This window comes from Drosophila subobscura, chromosome J, assembly GCF_008121235.1.
Source record: "Drosophila subobscura isolate 14011-0131.10 chromosome J, UCBerk_Dsub_1.0, whole genome shotgun sequence".
Classification (NCBI taxonomy): domain Eukaryota; kingdom Metazoa; phylum Arthropoda; class Insecta; order Diptera; family Drosophilidae; genus Drosophila; species Drosophila subobscura.
Genome location: NC_048532.1, coordinates 10,682,027 through 10,698,493, shown reverse-complemented (window position 1 = coordinate 10,698,493; position 16,467 = coordinate 10,682,027). Strand labels below are relative to the sequence as shown.

Here is a 16,467-nt window from a genome sequence, read left to right as displayed (position 1 = left end):
ATTCGGAAGATATCGTTATCGGGAACCAGCTGATTAGCTAAAATCGTGTTAAATTTTATTTTTCAGAAGTAAACTTACATTTATTAAAGAAAACGAGCTTTGCAGCATGGCACACTTGCGGGAAACCTCCGACAAAGCTTTGAAGCTGTTGCGAACGTTGCCGCGTGTGCAAATTGGAAACCTGCGACCGAATCCCAACTCCAAACAGAACGTGAGTGCTGGCCTGACCGGTTAAATAACAACTTTTGACATACCCGCGATTCATTTCGGTGCTCTGCAGGACAAGCGCGGCCGAGCGCAACATGGCGGTGACAAGCATGGAGCTGGCAACAAGGGCTCCGGACAGCGCCAGAATTTCATGCGTTTGGGCTATGAGACGGGCAATCAGCCCTTCTACATGCGGTTTCCCTACGAGCCATATTACAAGGGACACCACATGAAGCGACAGTACCCACCCATCTCCCTACTGCAGCTGCAGGTGCTAATCGATACGAACAGAATAGATGTCAGTCAGCCCGTGGATATAAGTACGTTGTGCAACTCTGGTTTGTTGAACTTGAAGACAGCGGAAATGGAATACGGCTTCCAGTTGACCGACGAAGGATTGGACAACTTCAAGGCCAAGATCAATATTGAGGTACAGCATGCGAACGAGGCGGTAATTGCAGCCATCGAGCGCAATGGTGGCGTCATTCGTACAGCCTACTACGATCCGCGAAGCCTGCACATGCTCTCCAATGCCAAAAAGTGGTTCGAGAAGGGAGTGCCGATTCCCAATCGTATGATGCCGCCTCAGGATGCCTTGGACTACTACACAGATGCCAAGAATCGTGGATATTTGGCTAATCCCGAGGAGATAAGCAAGGATCGGCTGGTGTTGGCACAGAAGTATGGCTATCAACTGCCACGCATTGAAGACGATCCTTCCTTTGCCATGCTCTCGGCCGCCAAGGATCCGAGGCAAGTGTTCTATGGCCTGGAACCCGGCTGGCTCATCAATGTGGTAGATAAAACAATAGTAAGGCGCAAGAAATAGTCTCTGTGTTACTATGCATTTTGTTAATAAAGATTGGAGTTTAAAAAGCTTTTTTAGACTATGATAAGAGGGGCATAGACTTGTCCTTGTCCACTTAATTCCTGTGTGTGTTTGTCTTTCTTATATGAAGACCTGCTTGGCCGACAGGTTCTCCATGAATGGCTTAACCACTGCGCTCGTGGCAAAGCAGAATATCAAGCCAAATGTTATGGAAATGGGCAGGGCTGGCAGAGCTTTACGCCACACAGCCAGAAGGAGCAGCGTGAGACAGAGTCCAATCAAGATGGCCACAAAACAGGCAATCGTTGTGGTCCAGTCGCCATAACTGGATGCCTTTCCCACTAATACCGAATAGAAGATAAAGTCGCCGAGTCCCAACTTGATGCCACCTGAAAAAGAAATTGCTTGTTAATTTCTAATAAACGAAGGATCTATACTGAGGCAACTTACGCTCCTCCTGTGCATCTGCTTGAGCCTGATCTGGTGCTGTGACAGTGCGATACTCGTTGGAACGTTGGGCATTGCCGCTCTGTGTGCTCTGAACTTCAATCTGACGACGCGCCACGCGGTCATTGAGATTGTCAGACCATTCCTGTGTGAAGCCAGCTGCCTCAGCTGGAATGTATTAAAAATTCAACATGTATAGCACTTTATAGATATCAATATATCTCCAAATAGAATATAAATGTTCTACTAGCAGCGCCTTAGACCAAATACCCACAACGGAAACAAGACATAAAATACGAGTAAATACTTTCAAGATCAACACACACACACAGAGAGAAAGGCCAAAGAGAAGCGTTGTACACATGGGAGAAGTAAATTAAATCATAAAAAATATAATGCATATGTACCGTTTCCGCGCAAATTGCTTTTAAAAGTCACAAGTGGCATACCTTCAGCTGCCATTACGTTGCTATCATCCCGCTGATTGTGGTGAGGATTTGTGCGATTGGTATTACCTGTGCGGGAGCTGCTGCTGGCCACAGCCGCCTCTGGCGATGCCAAAGAGTTTTGTGTGGCCCTTGTGGTTGTTGTCGAATTGCTCGATGAGGGCGAGGAAGTGACTGCGGGCTCCGTTTGTTGCGGTGTATAATGTGTGCCCATATACGTATAAATGACAGTGGCTGTGAAAGGGAGAGCATTCCATCATTATAAAGCTTTATAGCTAAGGGGTAGTCCTTACATGAGTAGATCAACGCGGGGAAAATTTGCTCATTACGCTCCTGAGCCGTTTCCACAAGTATGCGCAGAGGTCCTCGAGGTGTGAGGACAGCAATGAGATCTGTCAACGTATAAATCGATGATTAGTTAATAAAAGTTGCACCCAAACTGAAATTTATGCTCACCCCAAATAGAAATGGCTGCCAAGACAGCCCAGGCAGTCCACTCTGGCAGATATTTAATAAATACCAATGCCATGAGGGCAGCAACAAATATGAGATATCCCTGCTGCAGTCTTAAAGGTCCCTGCCAATGTATGGACATCATGCCAACCACACCAAAGTTCCACATAAACAGCAGGGCAGTGGGATAGTCCATGGGTATGTTGTAGGCGCGTAGCAGCTCCCTAAAAGCAAAACAAGAATTAGATTTAACCCAAAAGGAGGAGGGTCCATACTTACTCCAAGTATAAGTACGTGAAAATGAACAAGAGCATGAAGGAAGAGAGTATAAGCCAGCCATGGATGATGCGGTAGCAACGTTTCTTATACAGGACAATCAATAGAATTGTCATCACAACCACCACGCTCATCAGAATCAAAGAATTGGCCAGAGCATTCCAGAATTTGACACTCGGCTCGGGCGAGAGCTCATGGAAGGGAGTGTAAAGACTGAAATTAAACAAAGTACAAGATAATAAGCTTCTCTACCAAAGAAGACATCTTCCTTCTGTCTTACAGATAGACATCAGTGCTGGAGTAGAAGCTGATCGAGTTGATTGTGGCCACCACCAGCAGCATGCACAAGGAGACGGGCACAAACAGCTTGATGACATGCTGGGCGCCGTATTTCAAGCCCTGATCCTCTTCGTTTTCATTTGGGGTAGGTCCGGCGCCACCTCCACTCAATCTCGCTGGTCGAGAAGAGCCGGAAGGGCCGCCCCTCACAGCCACATTGGGGACAGCAAGTACAGCCTGGCAAAGAATCACAAATAAGTTTTATTAGCCACCCCACAGTGTCGTACGATTGACCTACCGCATCTGTTTGATCCTGATTATTGGAGCCATAACTGCTTCTTGGCTGCTTTCGCCTTGGAGGACGCTCCAAACGCTCTGCTGCGCCGCTCAGGCCACTACCATCAGCGCCAGCGCCACTCCTTGACGAGGACGAGGCATTGACATGGCCGTCCATGAGCGGTGTGCGTTCGGTTGCCTCCTTAGCGCTTGACGATGTCCACTGTGAAGCCGTAGTTGTAGGTTAAAACAATTACCAAAGATTTCTAGTTGTGTTGCGGGTGAAAATTTTCTTCTGTTTTTTGCTGGCAGACAGAGCGATTCATAGGCTAGTGATGGGCGCCCACAACTGCAGCTTAGTAATCGATATTTTTTTAAACAAAAATTAAATGGCTTTATAAGATAATCTAATTCAAGTGCAATTTCGTTATTTTACATAGTAAGCATTTCCATAAAATACAACAATTTGATTAGTTTAAATAATATCGATCTATCGCTGTCTTGCCGATAGTTATTCTGTTCATCGGTCGCAAGTGAATTTGTTGCAAAAAGTTAAAATGCGTTAAAAATGCGCTGAATCAACAGTTTGCACAGGCTGTATAAATATAAAAAGTGGATTTTACCCGGGCCCAAAGATATTTTTGAAGCATGACCAAGAAGTAAGAGAATTTTCAGCCGGCTTTCTGTTTGTTTTTGTTCTTGGACGAACTGAAGCACTCTCCAAGAAATTTCATGCCTCATTGCCAAGACCAGCAGCGCGTCGAATTGCTGAATATTGCACATAGAGCCGCTTACTTTATAGCTTACGCAAGCAAACTTATCAGTCGGCCAGTTTAGATGACCGGTCGCTGAGAGCCAAAGACAGTTCTTCCAGACACAAATCACCGCAAAATGAAGCATTTGCTGCTGGTGCTATTGGCGGCGGCCGCAGCAGCAGCCGGCGATTTGCACCGCCACCGCCGCGTCGCCATTGACGTGGACAATAAGAATGAGGCGACCAAGGAAATGCACAGCATCATCGATTTGCCAGAGTGCCAGGATTTAAAGAAATTCTGCACGCACCAAACGTCCACCGACAATCTGTCCATGCTGGAGTGTGCTCTCACATTCAGTTCGAGCCAACTGGAGGCTCTGCCCGAAGTCTGTCAGCATGCCTTGTGGATGCAGCAGCGGCAGCTGCAGCTTCCCGCATGGATAGAGAACACACTCCTGCCCACATACTGCCCCGAGGAGCGCCCTAAGCTGGAGACCTGCCTCAACTCTGTGTACATGTGGAAGTGCCTGAACGAGCAGCGCCTGCAGCTGCCACAGAGCAACACCTGCCATCAGCATCTCCGGCGTGCCTACAATGCGCTGGGCCACGACTACAGCAACGTGGACGAGTTCTATGTGGCCTGCAGCAGCCTTGTGGAGCACCACAAATGCGGTCGCCTCAATGTCGAACACTTGCCCTCGCTGCTGTCCCAGCTGGGCACGGTTCAGTGCCTGCGTTCGACTGCCCAAAAGTCCAGCGTTGAGCCCACCTGCATGTCCGCCATGAATGCCATCGAACTGCAGCGTGGCATGCTCGAGTTGTTCAGGGTCTGCGCGGAGGATCTCTCCTCGCTCTGCTCACAGGTGAGTGGGAAAGCCTTTTGCTTTACTGACAGTCCCAATGACACGTTTCTTTCTAGGAGCAATCGGGCACACCGGGCGCATACAAGTGCCTGGTGCGGCACAAGAGCCACCCAGCGATGACGGCCAACTGCGCGTCGGAGATCTCGCTGAGGGATCAGCAGATGGGCCGCGACTACCGCGTCTCGCACGGCCTGGCCAAGGCCTGCAAGGATGACATCAAACAGTATCACTGTCGCCGCGGCGTGTCCGAGGATAAGCACGTGCGCCTGGCCCAGATTCTGCTCTGTCTGGAGTCTGTGTCCAAGAACGGCACCAAGCTGGCGCCTTCATGTCTGACAGAGCTGACCGACCATCGCCGCATGCTGATGACAGACTACCAGCTGTCGCCGGAGCTGCTGAGTGACTGTGCCGATGACATACCCAAGTTCTGTCCGGAGGAGCACAAGGCACAGCTGGTGAATGGCCTCACAGGCACTGGCGGTGAGATTATCCACTGCCTGCTGGAGCATGTGAAGGCCAGGCGACCGCAGCGGCGTGTCACGGCCCAGTGTCAGCGTGGATTGGAGACTCTGATCAAGGTCAGCGATGCGGGCGAGGATTGGCGGGTGGACCCAGTGCTGAGGCGTGCCTGCAAGCCCGTTGTGGATGTGGCCTGCAAGGATGTGGAGGGTGGCGAGGCGCGCGTCATGTCATGCCTCGTCGAACGCATTGGCACACCCTCGATGCTGCCAGAGTGCGAGCAGGCGCTGCTCATCATCGAGTACTTCGTGGCTCGCGACTTTAAGCTGGATCCGCAGCTGTACAAGCACTGCCGCGACGATGCCGTCAAGTACTGTCGGGCCAAGCGGCAGTGGGACGATGCGCAGAATGTCCAAATGGACCCCGAGCGCGGTCCCATGATACTGCCCTGCCTGCATCGCATGGCCTTCAGCGAGGACGAGCACCAGACGCTGCGCAAGGACTGCTTCAAGGAGGTGAAGCGAGTGATGCGGCAGCGTGCCATGTCCATGGATCTCATACCCGAGGTGGAGGACTATTGCCTCAACGATCTGTCGCTCTTCTGCGCTGATTGCGTGGAGAAGGGCAGCGAAATGGAGTGCCTGCAGAAGAACATGGACCAACTGCAGCCCGAGTGCAAAACGGTTGTGGTCAAATATACCGAGGAGGAGGCCGCCCATGTCGAACTCAATCCTGTCATAATGAACGTCTGCGGCGAGGCCATGCAGCAGCATTGCTCAGCCATACTCAAGAGTGGCAAGGATAATGGTGAGGCCTGCAGCAAATCTTTATTTTTCGCAGCCTTAAAGCAGTCTGTTTCCCTTTTGTATAGGCGACATGATGGACTGCCTTATAGCGCATAAAAACGATGCCGATCTGCGCAAAGATCTGCGCTGCCGCGCGGCCATTGAACACTTTCAGATCATTTCGCTGAAGAACTTTCATTTCACCACCAAATTCAAGGAGGCCTGCCGTCCGTATGTGCAGCGCTTCTGCTCCTCGAGCATCACCAAGAACGATGTGGTCGGCTGCCTCAGTGAGGTGATGCGCAACGACACAATCAAGGCGCAGCGCCATCAAATACCCAAGGAGTGCCGCCACCAAGTCAAGTCGCAGCTGTATCAGCAAAGGGAAAGCATCCAGCTGGATCCGAAGCTGGCGAATGCCTGCAATCGGGAACTGGAACAATTCTGCGGTGATCAAAAGGGTCCCGGTCAGGTGAATAAAAATGCAAGTTCTCTTAACCATCCTTCAGCTATTCACAAACCAACTAACACACTCTCGCCGCACCCCACTCAAACGACACACAAAGTGCAGCCCCAAAGAGCCGACTCTGATTTGCAAACTCTTCTCTTGCAGGCGTTGGAGTGTCTCATCAAGAAGACTCCCAGTCTGGGCAAGGCCTGCCATCATGCCATCTTTATGATCAAGAAATCGGAGCTGGGAGACAGCGGCACCGACTACACTCTGCTCAATACGTGCAAGGAGATGATCTACAAGTTCTGCCCCAGCACGGACTCTGCGAAGCTGCTGGACTGCCTGAAGACCTACAAGGATGACACGCAGTTCGATCAGCGCTGCCATCTGGTTGTGGTCAATCGCATGATTGAGCAGAACACCGATTTCCGCTTCAATCCATCGCTGCAGAGCGCCTGCGGCAAGAACATTGATAGCTACTGCTCCAACATTGTGGCCAGTGCGCTGCCCAACGAGGAGCTCAACGGAAAGGTGAGTGTTTCCAGTCGTAAAGGAACAAGCTTTTCCACGTTATAGCGCTCTAATTAGTCGAAAGTAATACGTGCATATGGGATATATAGAACTTAACTAATTACAAGCAGAAATAGGAAAAGATGCCATCAAAAGTCCACATTCTCTCGCTGCAGTCGCCAGTTGTTTGGATCATCTATGGCCGCGGTTAGCGTCTCCAACAGATCCGCGCCTGTTGTTATTTTCATTGCCAGCCGATTGTAGGGTCCACTGGGACTGGACAGCGGACTGAGTTCCTTGGGCCTGCCATCGATGGCAAAGGAGGTCCACAGCTCGACCATTTTCTGGGACATCCGCGAGTCCTGCCCCACCAGGGGATGTGTGGAGAACAGATAGAGATTCTCATTGGAATGATGCACACCGCCATTGAAGGGATAATGTTCGTTGCCCATTTCATAGCCAAAACGCGTGTACTTTCCCTCATACTCGAAGCTGTAGACATAAACGGGCGCCGCTGGTTGCTGTGTGTAGAGCTTCGTGGCCAGCGTTATCACAGGGGACTTCATGTAGGCCGACGTAAGCTGTTGCAAGAGGGAAAAAATAGTGTGAAAATCCTTTGGTTTGTGTAAGTCCAACTCACATCGAAGTACGCGGGCACCGCGCTCTTGTGATCGTGACTGTTGAGCAGCTCTGGTGTGAAGAGCAAACGATAAAGCAGATTTTCCGTCAGCCCGGTGCCATCTTTGGCCATCTCCATGAGTCCCACGGAGAACTCGCGCACCGTCAGCGCACTCACATTGGGCAGCTTGGCGGCAAGCATGTCGTAGTAGCCTGCAAAAGGGAAACCATTAGGCTGCTGCCACACACATCGCTGGAGGAGTAAGCTACCCACTTGCCAGTATAAAGGAGCCGTCGTGTTCCGTGAACCCCGTGAGCAATGGAATCTGCCGCTTGTAGGTTCTCACCAGCTCGCTGGGGTGCTGTGGCAGAATGCCCATCAGATCGCCCACGACTGGTGCGAATGTCTCCGTCTGTGTGGCCTTGAGGATGTCCTTGACCGTTGAGTTGCGCAAACACAACCACAGGCGATCCTCCTGCTCGCAGCCGGTGCAGCGCAGCTTCTCACAGATTCGTATGGCCTGTCCGCGCGGATCGCTGTTGATGGCCCACTGGGCGAAAATCGAACCCGACTGCACAATGGCACGCTTGAAGAGATGCTCCTCGGTGCGGGGACTCAACAGCAGGGCACTGGCCACACCCGAGCCCGCGCTCTGTCCAAATATTGTCACCTGCTCTCGGTCGCCACCGAACAGATGGATGTGCGTCTGCACCCAAACGAGGGCCAACAGAATATCCGCAATTGGCGCATTGCCGGGCATATCGTCCGTGAAGGTGGTCAGCCAGCCCAGGGCACCCACGCGATACTGCGGCACCACCAGGACCACATCCTCCTCGAGGAAATAGTGCGGCGGATGATCCTCCGCCGAACCGTTGTAGTAGCCGCCGCCATAGATGTAGAACATCACAGGCTGCGCGGCTGTGAGCTGCCAGCGGATAAAAATCAATTTTTAATTGTACTTTGGAGCATCATGCGATGACTGGGCAGATGGAACTTTGTTATCTAACTCACATTTTTGGTGTACACCGAGACATTGAGACAGTCCTCCGTCTTCACATCGGACGTCTGATCATCCAAATGGGTTATCACGGGGCAGCGTTGGGCAAAGTGCAGCGCGCTGGCGGTATAGGGCGACCAGCTCGAGCGCGGCACAGGTGGCTGACAGAAATCATAAACAAAACACCACGTCACATTGGGCATTAGCCTTATCTCTTAGCTAAAATCTTCCAGTCAATATGACTTGGCTGAACTGTAGCCAGCTTCGGCGTGGGTGGACTTTTGTACTGTTCATTTGACTCACCCGAAAACGTAGATCCCCCGCCGGTGGCTCGGCGAATGGTATGCCACGGAATTGCATAAATCTTTGATCTGTCAATGCGGTTACATCGAAGTTGCCCAGCACCTTGCCCTGCCCGTTGGCCAATTCAACGGTCACCACAGATGTGGGCTCCTCTTCAGCACCCACTTGTGCACCGACTAGGGAGACGAGCAGCCAAGCGGCCAGTGCAGCGCTCAGTAATCCGCAGAATGTCAACATCACGTATACGCCGCAGCTACGCATCAGAATGGACTGTGAGGTGGGCAGCTAATGTGGAGCCCACAAACGAGACTCGTAACGAAACGAAGCGTCTCACGAGCCAAAGCAACGAGTGGGATGAAACCCCCTCGGGCATTGACGAGCCCACGAAATTGACTTTTCTTATAGTTTGTTATATGACTCGTAAGTGGAGGGTTTGTTGGGCCACATAAACGTTTGGGTTGTAAAGATTGTGCCGTAGATATGCGACAATTAATGGATTAGGGAAACATATTTCTCGATCCCCCAGCGGGCTGCGGCTCACAGCGTAGCACCTCATGATGTACTTCCATTAGGTGAACATGTTCTATGATGTTTTACAATGATAGATTTCGATACAATTCTGTTATCTGTCACATAAACATTGACCCACTGCCATCACTTATCATTCTTCTTCTCTTACCTTCTATTTAACCCCAAGTACCGGGTATCCAGTAGTCGTATCTCGCGTGCCTTTCGCTTTTACACTAGTTTAGCTGAAATCTAACTTACGCGATTAGCTCTAGTGGCTGCAACAATGGGCTCTTAATCTGTGTCTTGCCTAATCAAACCCTTTCAATTGAAAGCACTCCACGATTATTCGCTAATTGATGGCTCTATTTATACGAACTGCATGTACGTACGTAGATGTACATACATAAATCAGGCTAATGGATTTGTTTATTTTTCATAGGTGATTCATTGCCTGAAAGACAAGTTCCGTCAGTCGGCGCTGGACGAGCCCTGTGCCCAGGAGATGATCAAGATACTGCAGGAGCAGGCGCTCAACTACAAGCTGAATCCGTTGCTGCAGGTGTTTTGCAAGTCGGAGATCCAGGAGCTGTGCAAAGACAACATGGATGCGGATGAGCATGGGCAGGTGGCCGAGTGCCTGAAGACGGCCTTCCTGCAGAAGCAGATCATCAACAGGCAGTGCCAGATGGAGGTGGCCACGCTGATAGCCGAGGCCAAAGCCGATATTCATGTGGATCCCATACTGGAGACGGCGTGCACAGTGGACTTGCTGAGATATTGCTCCAAGGTCTCCAGCGGCAACGGACGCAGTGAGTAGAACAAAGGGCCGCATGAGTGTTTCCCATTATAATATCCATTCCATAGAGCTGAATTGCCTGCGCACGCTGCTGAAGGATACGCCCAACTCCTTGGACACAGACTGCCGCGAGAAGCTGCAGCGGCGCATCGAAATGTTCCACAATGCGGACGACACGCTGGCACTGCCGCCGGAGGACATGCAACAGCTTGTGCAGCAGGTGGTCGCATCGCCGGCGCGTAAATTCTTCCTTGTGATATTGATGAGCGCCACGGGCCTGATCTTTCTGACGGGCATCTTCCTGGGACGGGCCACCAAACGTGCAATGGGCTTAAAGAATAAATAGACTGTAGTTTTCTGGGCATAGTCCATGATAGTTATAGGCACGCACATGCCTGCCTGTGAGCTTAGCCCTGCTTTGTTGTTCACCATTTTGGGTTCCCCTCATCCATTCGTCATCCCTCCGCCTTCCACTTCACCCACTCCATGCAGCCTGAATATTTATATCTATAAGTAATTTGTGGCTTAATCGTTTCTAAGACAAAAATGAATATGTTTTTCACAACTAGGGATTCTTATGTTATATATATAAAGAAAAAATCGTAGTTTTTTGTAATGATTTCTCTGTATATTAAAGTGTATTTTTATAAATGAAAAAAATATTTCAAAGTGCGTTCATTCACCCGCCAACAGGTGTCAAAGGCGGTGGCTAACAGTGAGCTGTTAAGCGCCCATCACCAGCCAACAGGTGTTAGTGGAGGTGCTGTAAGACGCAGCTTAACAGGGAAAGGCGTGTTAGCAGAGCCGAAGTTGTAAGGATTAGCTGTTTAATAAAGAATCCTATAAAAGGAAGTAGCCAACCTTGAGCAGAATTGATTAATCTATTGGAAAACAGAATATTGTAAGTGATAAGCACCCTGGGTAGCTATTAACATTAAGCCGAATATAAAAATCCAGGAATATGGTTCGCGATCAACAAAGAAGAGCGTTAGCCCATTGTTGACCAGATGGGTCCCACGAAAATTACGAAACTTGAAGATTTTCAATGAAGTTCAGGTGAAAGATGTAGTGGTTTTTTGTTGTGAATAAAGAGGAAGCATGGTTCATCTACAATGAGAATATGCAAGCTGCATTATTTTCCGCAGTTTCACACAAGTTGTTCACCTGTTCAAACAGAGGGGGGACCAGTGGGTTAAGCTGGTGCACTCACACACTCCGAATGGTCACACTGATCGAAGCTTTTGTCTGTGAATGTGTGAAGAACGAGAAGATTTTTTGCTGCTGCCCAAGAAAAACACAACTCAATAGGCTAAAATGCCTTTAAAATCAAACGGCTATTAGTTAATTCGACTTATCCAACAAAAGTGCCTGGTGTACTGTGCAAACATGGTGATAGCACCTGTTCAATAAGAATTTTCCGCGAGCCAAGTAAGCAGAATCCACTCAAACGCACAAACACAGTCGTGAAAGAAACGGGTTCTAATAAAAATAGCTAACATCGCACCAATACCATCAGCAGCAGCAGCAGCAGCACCAGCTTGCAAATGGACGGCGTTAAGGTTGAGGCGTTCATCAAAGCTGAAGGTGGGACTCAACGCCTCGTACACGCACCTTGAGAAGTATAATAATAATAACGTTGCCCTCGCCTTTACAGAACCGAGAGCGATGCCTTTGATTGGCAGTGGCAGTGGAGCAGCGGCTGCAGCTGCTGCGGCCGCCGCGGCGGCCTCCCTCAGCGTGGAGCTGTGTCTGGTGTGCGGGGATCGAGCCTCGGGCCGCCACTACGGGGCCATTAGCTGCGAGGGCTGCAAGGGCTTCTTCAAACGATCCATACGGAAGCAGCTGGGCTATCAGTGTCGCGGGGCAATGAACTGTGAGGTGACCAAGCACCATCGGAATCGTTGCCAGTTCTGTCGGCTGCAAAAGTGCTTGGCCAGCGGCATGCGAAGTGATTGTAATTTTCGTTTAAGTCGTCGTCTCAAGAAATAACCCAATGCATCTTTGGCTGGCCAAAGTCTACATACCCATGCAGGTGCCATCAGAAAAGAAAAGTCCAAATTATTCTCTCTGCAAGGGTATAAACGATGATCCCAACTAGCACACATACTAATACCAATGCACACTCATGCACACACACATACAGTCACCCTGCCTGAAAAACTGCATCATTAATTGCACCGTTAGTCGACTTCCTGCTCTAATTAATTTCTTCTTTTTTCTTGCCTTTCGCCACACTCTCTTTTCCACAGCCGTTCAGCATGAGAGGAAACCGATTGTGGACAGAAAAGAGGGCCTGAATGCCTCTGTTGGCGGCGGCTCCTCAACATCGGGCAGCGGAGGGACATCCTCCAGCTATATATCCAGCAAGTCTGGCTACCAGCAGGCACGAGGCAAGCAGCACATTGTCAAGGCCGATCCCGCGGCCACACCGCCCGTACAGAGCAATACAGCCACGCCTTTCGGCCTGAATGATAATCTGTTTGGCCTGAATTTCGCCGAACTGACGCAGACATTGAGTGAGTCTCTCCAACCAGAAATAAACATGCTTCCAATTGTTGAACAATTTGCAACTAATTGGTGTTCTTTTCTCGCGTTGCCAGTGTTTGCCACCCAACAACAGCAGCAGCAACAACAACAGCAGCAGCAGCAGCAACAACAACAGAGTGGAAGCTACTCGCCGGACCTGCCCAAGGCAGAGGTGGAAGATGATGACGACGACTCGATGGACAATAGCAGCACCTTGTGCCTGCAACTGTTGGCCAACAGTGCCAGCAACAATAACTCCCAGCACCTGAACTTTAATGCAGGAGAGCCGACAACAACGCTGCCCACCGCCGCGACATTGGGCCTGATCAAGAGCTCCCTGGATATGCGGGTGATAAACAAGGGACTGCAGCTGCTGCAGCCCATCCAGCATCAGTTGGAGCGTATTGGTGGCCAGGGTACGGCAGCGAGCCTCAGTGTGAAGCCCGAGTGCGATTCGGAGGCAGAGGACAGTGGCACCGAAGATGCCGTCGATCCGGAGCTGGAGCACATGGACCTGGACTTTGACTACTGCAATCGCAGCGATTTTATCGTAAATGATGCCGTCTTCGATCAGGAGTTGTTCACCGATGCGCAGTGCGCCTTCCATGTGCAGCCACCGACCCTGGTGCACTCGTATCTAAATATCCATTATGTCTGCGAGACGGGATCTCGCATCATCTTCCTTACCATTCACACGCTGCGCAAAGTGCCCGTCTTCGAACAGCTCGACTCGCACAGCCAGGTGAAGATGCTGCGCAGTGCCTGGCCAGCTCTGATGGCCGTGGCATTGGCCCAGTGTCAGGGTCAGCTGTCTGCCTCCACCATCATTGCTCAGTTCATCCAGAGCATTCGCCAGCTGGCGGACATTGACAAGTCCGAGCCGCTGAAGATATCCAAGATGGCCCACCTCACTCGCACCCTGCACGACTTTGTCCAGGAGCTGCAGAGCCAGGAGGTGACCGACATGGAGTTTGGATTGATGCGACTGATCCTGCTCTTCAATCCCACGCTGCTGCAGCAGCGCAAGGAGCGACAACTACGCGGCTATGTGAGACGCACTCAGCTGTATGCTTTGACCAGTTTGCGTCGCCAGGGCGGTGTCGGTGGGGAGGAGCGCTTCAATGGGCTGGTTGCACGCCTGCTGCCGCTGAGCAGCCTCGACCCGGAGGCCATGGAGGAGCTGTTCTTCGCCAATCTAGTGGGACAGATGCAGATGGAGGCACTGATTCCATTCATACTGATGACCAGCAATAGCAGCGGGCTGTAGGGCGGTAGCAGCCGAGTGTGCAAGTGGAATGTGGCCACAAGAAAGACTGAAGATGGACCAAGTGCGGGCAATACTTAGAAATTAGAGACAAAACCCCATATAATAATATATATATTTAATATATATATAAAACGTATATACACACACCTTAGCCTTAACAAAAACCAACATATAATTTGAGAAATTTGTGGGTTTATTGTTGTTTTTGGAATTAAAATCAATCCAATTCCCAACAACGTCTAAAAATGCATTAATTGCTTCGAAATTGGCGAAACATCCAAATGCCGGTAACCTAGAGACTAAACGAAGGCAGGCGTAGGTTCACTTGGTGTCCTCTTGTGGGGTCTTCTTGGCAGGCCTATGTTTCGCATGAACCTCGTCGTTGAGTCCCTCCCGGTTGCGGGCTATCTCTATGGCTAGGAACTGTACGCGAAACACAAAAATGGAGTTGTCCGGGCTGAACTCTTTGCTGGCATCGGCTCGCATTAGTGTTCCATAGGAATAGTCATCCATTTTGTTGAATTTCTCGGCGAATTCGCGCCACTTCAGCTTTCCCACAGCGGACTTTAGTACGTCATCCGTGAGCAGGCCTACTTTGAGATCGGGAAAGTCCTGGCGAAAGGTTTCATAGATCTGATCGTCATAGGGCGTGAGGCGCAGCTGAGAGGGATTGACGCTGGTAAGAAGCTGAAGCCAGGAGGATGATGATTCATTAATGACTGTTGATTGCATTTTAAGAGTAAAACTTACATTGAAGTGAACCTCGGCATGTTCCAGAGCTTTAGCGGCCCACATTTCCTCCACCATTGAGTCGTTGCCGAACTCATCCGCTGGCCTGGACAGCATTGAAGCTCCGTGCTAAGCAAGGAAAAACACATTAAGTAAGACTCTCACTATAAACAGATATACATACCATCATCTCCATTCTGAATAAAACAAATATTTATCTTAAAAACTTTAAAAAAGCAGCACGTTTCCTTTTACTTAGCAGTCAGTGTGGCCAGCCCATGCTGAAGTAAAAACATCCAGCAAAGTCACTACATGAAAATACTTCGAAATTAATGTTCTCGTTAAATTTGATTTTAACTTCGATACAAGCTCAACTCGAATTTCTACTCACAATATACTCACAATTTTCGGAAAAATATGTTTAGTAGCGTAGATGCTCTGTTTCTGGCTGCCTTGGGCCTCACCACCTGGTGGGTAGTTGGTTATTTTCAAGTACTCGAGCAACACAATAGCTCTCAAGACTTCGACGTGGAGCTGTACACAGGTGAGAGAAGGAGTAACCCCGACTGTATATCTGTCCATATGTATATTCTGCATTCCAGAACACCATGGCGTCACGTATAAACAGCGGTCATGCGAAAACCACAGTGCAGGTGTTCCCCGATTTGTTCTCACCTTTGAAATTATGGCCAGTTTCGGCATCCTCTTCTGCCTCACATATGCCATGGTCATGGCGTTGAAGTTCGTGGCGGCGCGCGTACGAATCTTTCGGCAGGAGGAGCACGTTGAGGAGGAGGACTACAATATTCTGATGACTCGGCAGCTGAGGGAGAAAGTAAACAAGTTGCAAGAAAGATTCATGCTGATGCATGAACTGCTGATAGAGCAACGGTTCAGTGGTGGATTGGAGCAACAGACCAGTGGCAGTGGCTCAGAGGGAAAGACCAGTGGGAGTGCCTCAGAGCTAAAGACCAGTGGAAGTGCCTCAGAGCCAAAGGAGAGTGGCAGCGGCTGCTTGGAGCTGCAGGCCACTGCCAATGTCTGTTTGGATATCCAGCCCAGAGGCAGTTCAAGCACTAATGTCGGTCTTGACCATGACGACTCCCTCAGCGAACTGTGGAACCGAAAGAAGGGCCTCTGCTCGGGCTCGACGAGCGTGCGTGGTACGCACAATGTACCGAACGTATCGACGGCGCCTGAGTCCCCGGTCACGTCCCAGTCCAACCATTTCATTTACATCACCAGCAGCCAAATCCACATCCATGCAAACATTAACAATACGGAGTCCATCAACTTGCAGCAGGTACGCCAGGCGAGGCTGTATGCGAGGAGACCGAGTGTTTTCCTCCAGATTTCTGATAACTTTATAACCGGACCCAGGGACAGGCTGGTGGGAAGCAGTCGCAATGTGAGCCTGCCGCCGCCATACCTACATGCACATGACAGACCGAACTAAATTTAAAAATAAACATTTTAAAATGCTTTCATGGCGCCATTAATGAATCGATGTATAGACTTCTGGTATTTTTGGTCTTATGTATTATAGTATTTCAGCCATGAGATGGCAAGGTGTGTCAAAAGAAAGTGCTTAATTAAGGCCTTTATCTTTCCCTCAGCAGGTTAAATAAAGGCGTTAAATACTAACTTAGTTTTGTATTTTTTTGTATTTTTATGTGTTGACCTTT

General features: G+C 49.9%; 7 protein-coding genes across 12 annotated transcripts; 4 read left to right on the top strand and 3 right to left on the bottom strand.

The window, feature by feature from the left end:
- Positions 1-15: 15 nt before the first annotated feature.
- LOC117894090 (39S ribosomal protein L15, mitochondrial) lies at positions 16-1,083 on the top strand. Its single transcript, XM_034800958.1, has 2 exons — positions 16-211; positions 281-1,083. The coding sequence occupies exons 1-2, from the start codon at positions 107-109 to the stop codon at positions 1,034-1,036; spliced, it is 861 nt and encodes a 286-aa protein (XP_034656849.1). The 5' UTR covers positions 16-106; the 3' UTR covers positions 1,037-1,083.
- Positions 1,039-3,551, bottom strand: LOC117894081 (presenilin homolog). 3 transcript variants are annotated; one of them, XM_034800943.1, is made up of 8 exons: positions 3,236-3,551; positions 2,939-3,174; positions 2,662-2,871; positions 2,386-2,606; positions 2,223-2,321; positions 1,891-2,163; positions 1,487-1,651; positions 1,039-1,425 (listed from the first exon to the last, which is right to left on the bottom strand). In XM_034800943.1, exons 1-8 carry the CDS (start codon positions 3,389-3,391, stop codon positions 1,157-1,159), a joined length of 1,629 nt encoding a protein of 542 aa, XP_034656834.1. In that variant the 5' UTR covers positions 3,392-3,551; the 3' UTR covers positions 1,039-1,156. The 3 variants fall into 3 exon arrangements, with proteins under 3 accessions (XP_034656834.1, XP_034656835.1, XP_034656836.1); XM_034800944.1 differs by having other exon boundaries at positions 1,933-2,163; XM_034800945.1 differs by having other exon boundaries at positions 1,999-2,163.
- A 181-nt stretch (positions 3,552-3,732) lies between these two features.
- On the top strand, positions 3,733-10,885 carry LOC117893129 (Golgi apparatus protein 1). Of its 2 annotated transcripts, none has more exons than XM_034799577.1 (6): positions 3,733-4,830; positions 4,887-6,096; positions 6,161-6,558; positions 6,688-7,056; positions 9,904-10,273; positions 10,329-10,885. In XM_034799577.1, the coding sequence occupies exons 1-6, from the start codon at positions 4,105-4,107 to the stop codon at positions 10,604-10,606; spliced, it is 3,351 nt and encodes a 1,116-aa protein (XP_034655468.1). In that variant the 5' UTR covers positions 3,733-4,104; the 3' UTR covers positions 10,607-10,885. The 2 variants fall into 2 exon arrangements, with proteins under 2 accessions (XP_034655468.1, XP_034655470.1); XM_034799579.1 differs by having other exon boundaries at positions 6,161-6,546; positions 10,329-10,883.
- Positions 7,124-9,251, bottom strand: LOC117893130 (glutactin). Its single transcript, XM_034799580.1, has 5 exons — positions 8,955-9,251; positions 8,666-8,812; positions 7,928-8,579; positions 7,676-7,866; positions 7,124-7,616 (listed from the first exon to the last, which is right to left on the bottom strand). The coding sequence occupies exons 1-5, from the start codon at positions 9,213-9,215 to the stop codon at positions 7,185-7,187; spliced, it is 1,683 nt and encodes a 560-aa protein (XP_034655471.1). The 5' UTR covers positions 9,216-9,251; the 3' UTR covers positions 7,124-7,184.
- Positions 10,886-11,485: 600 nt separating the features above from the next.
- Positions 11,486-14,189, top strand: LOC117893865 (nuclear hormone receptor HR78). 2 transcript variants are annotated; one of them, XM_034800637.1, is made up of 4 exons: positions 11,486-11,844; positions 11,915-12,208; positions 12,510-12,776; positions 12,861-14,189. In XM_034800637.1, the coding sequence occupies exons 1-4, from the start codon at positions 11,805-11,807 to the stop codon at positions 14,051-14,053; spliced, it is 1,794 nt and encodes a 597-aa protein (XP_034656528.1). In that variant the 5' UTR covers positions 11,486-11,804; the 3' UTR covers positions 14,054-14,189. The 2 variants fall into 2 exon arrangements, with proteins under 2 accessions (XP_034656528.1, XP_034656526.1); XM_034800635.1 differs by having other exon boundaries at positions 11,487-11,844; positions 11,915-12,214.
- Positions 14,190-14,225: 36 nt separating this feature from the next.
- LOC117893867 (protein PBDC1) lies at positions 14,226-15,084 on the bottom strand. 2 transcript variants are annotated; one of them, XM_034800640.1, is made up of 3 exons: positions 14,967-15,084; positions 14,804-14,911; positions 14,226-14,713 (listed from the first exon to the last, which is right to left on the bottom strand). In XM_034800640.1, the coding sequence occupies exons 1-3, from the start codon at positions 14,976-14,978 to the stop codon at positions 14,375-14,377; spliced, it is 459 nt and encodes a 152-aa protein (XP_034656531.1). In that variant the 5' UTR covers positions 14,979-15,084; the 3' UTR covers positions 14,226-14,374. The 2 variants fall into 2 exon arrangements, with proteins under 2 accessions (XP_034656531.1, XP_034656530.1); XM_034800639.1 differs by having other exon boundaries at positions 14,226-14,740; positions 14,967-15,082.
- On the top strand, positions 15,078-16,290 carry LOC117893866. The gene is made up of 2 exons (XM_034800638.1): positions 15,078-15,326; positions 15,385-16,290. Exons 1-2 carry the CDS (start codon positions 15,200-15,202, stop codon positions 16,236-16,238), a joined length of 981 nt encoding a protein of 326 aa, XP_034656529.1. The 5' UTR covers positions 15,078-15,199; the 3' UTR covers positions 16,239-16,290.
- Positions 16,291-16,467: the final 177 nt, after the last annotated feature.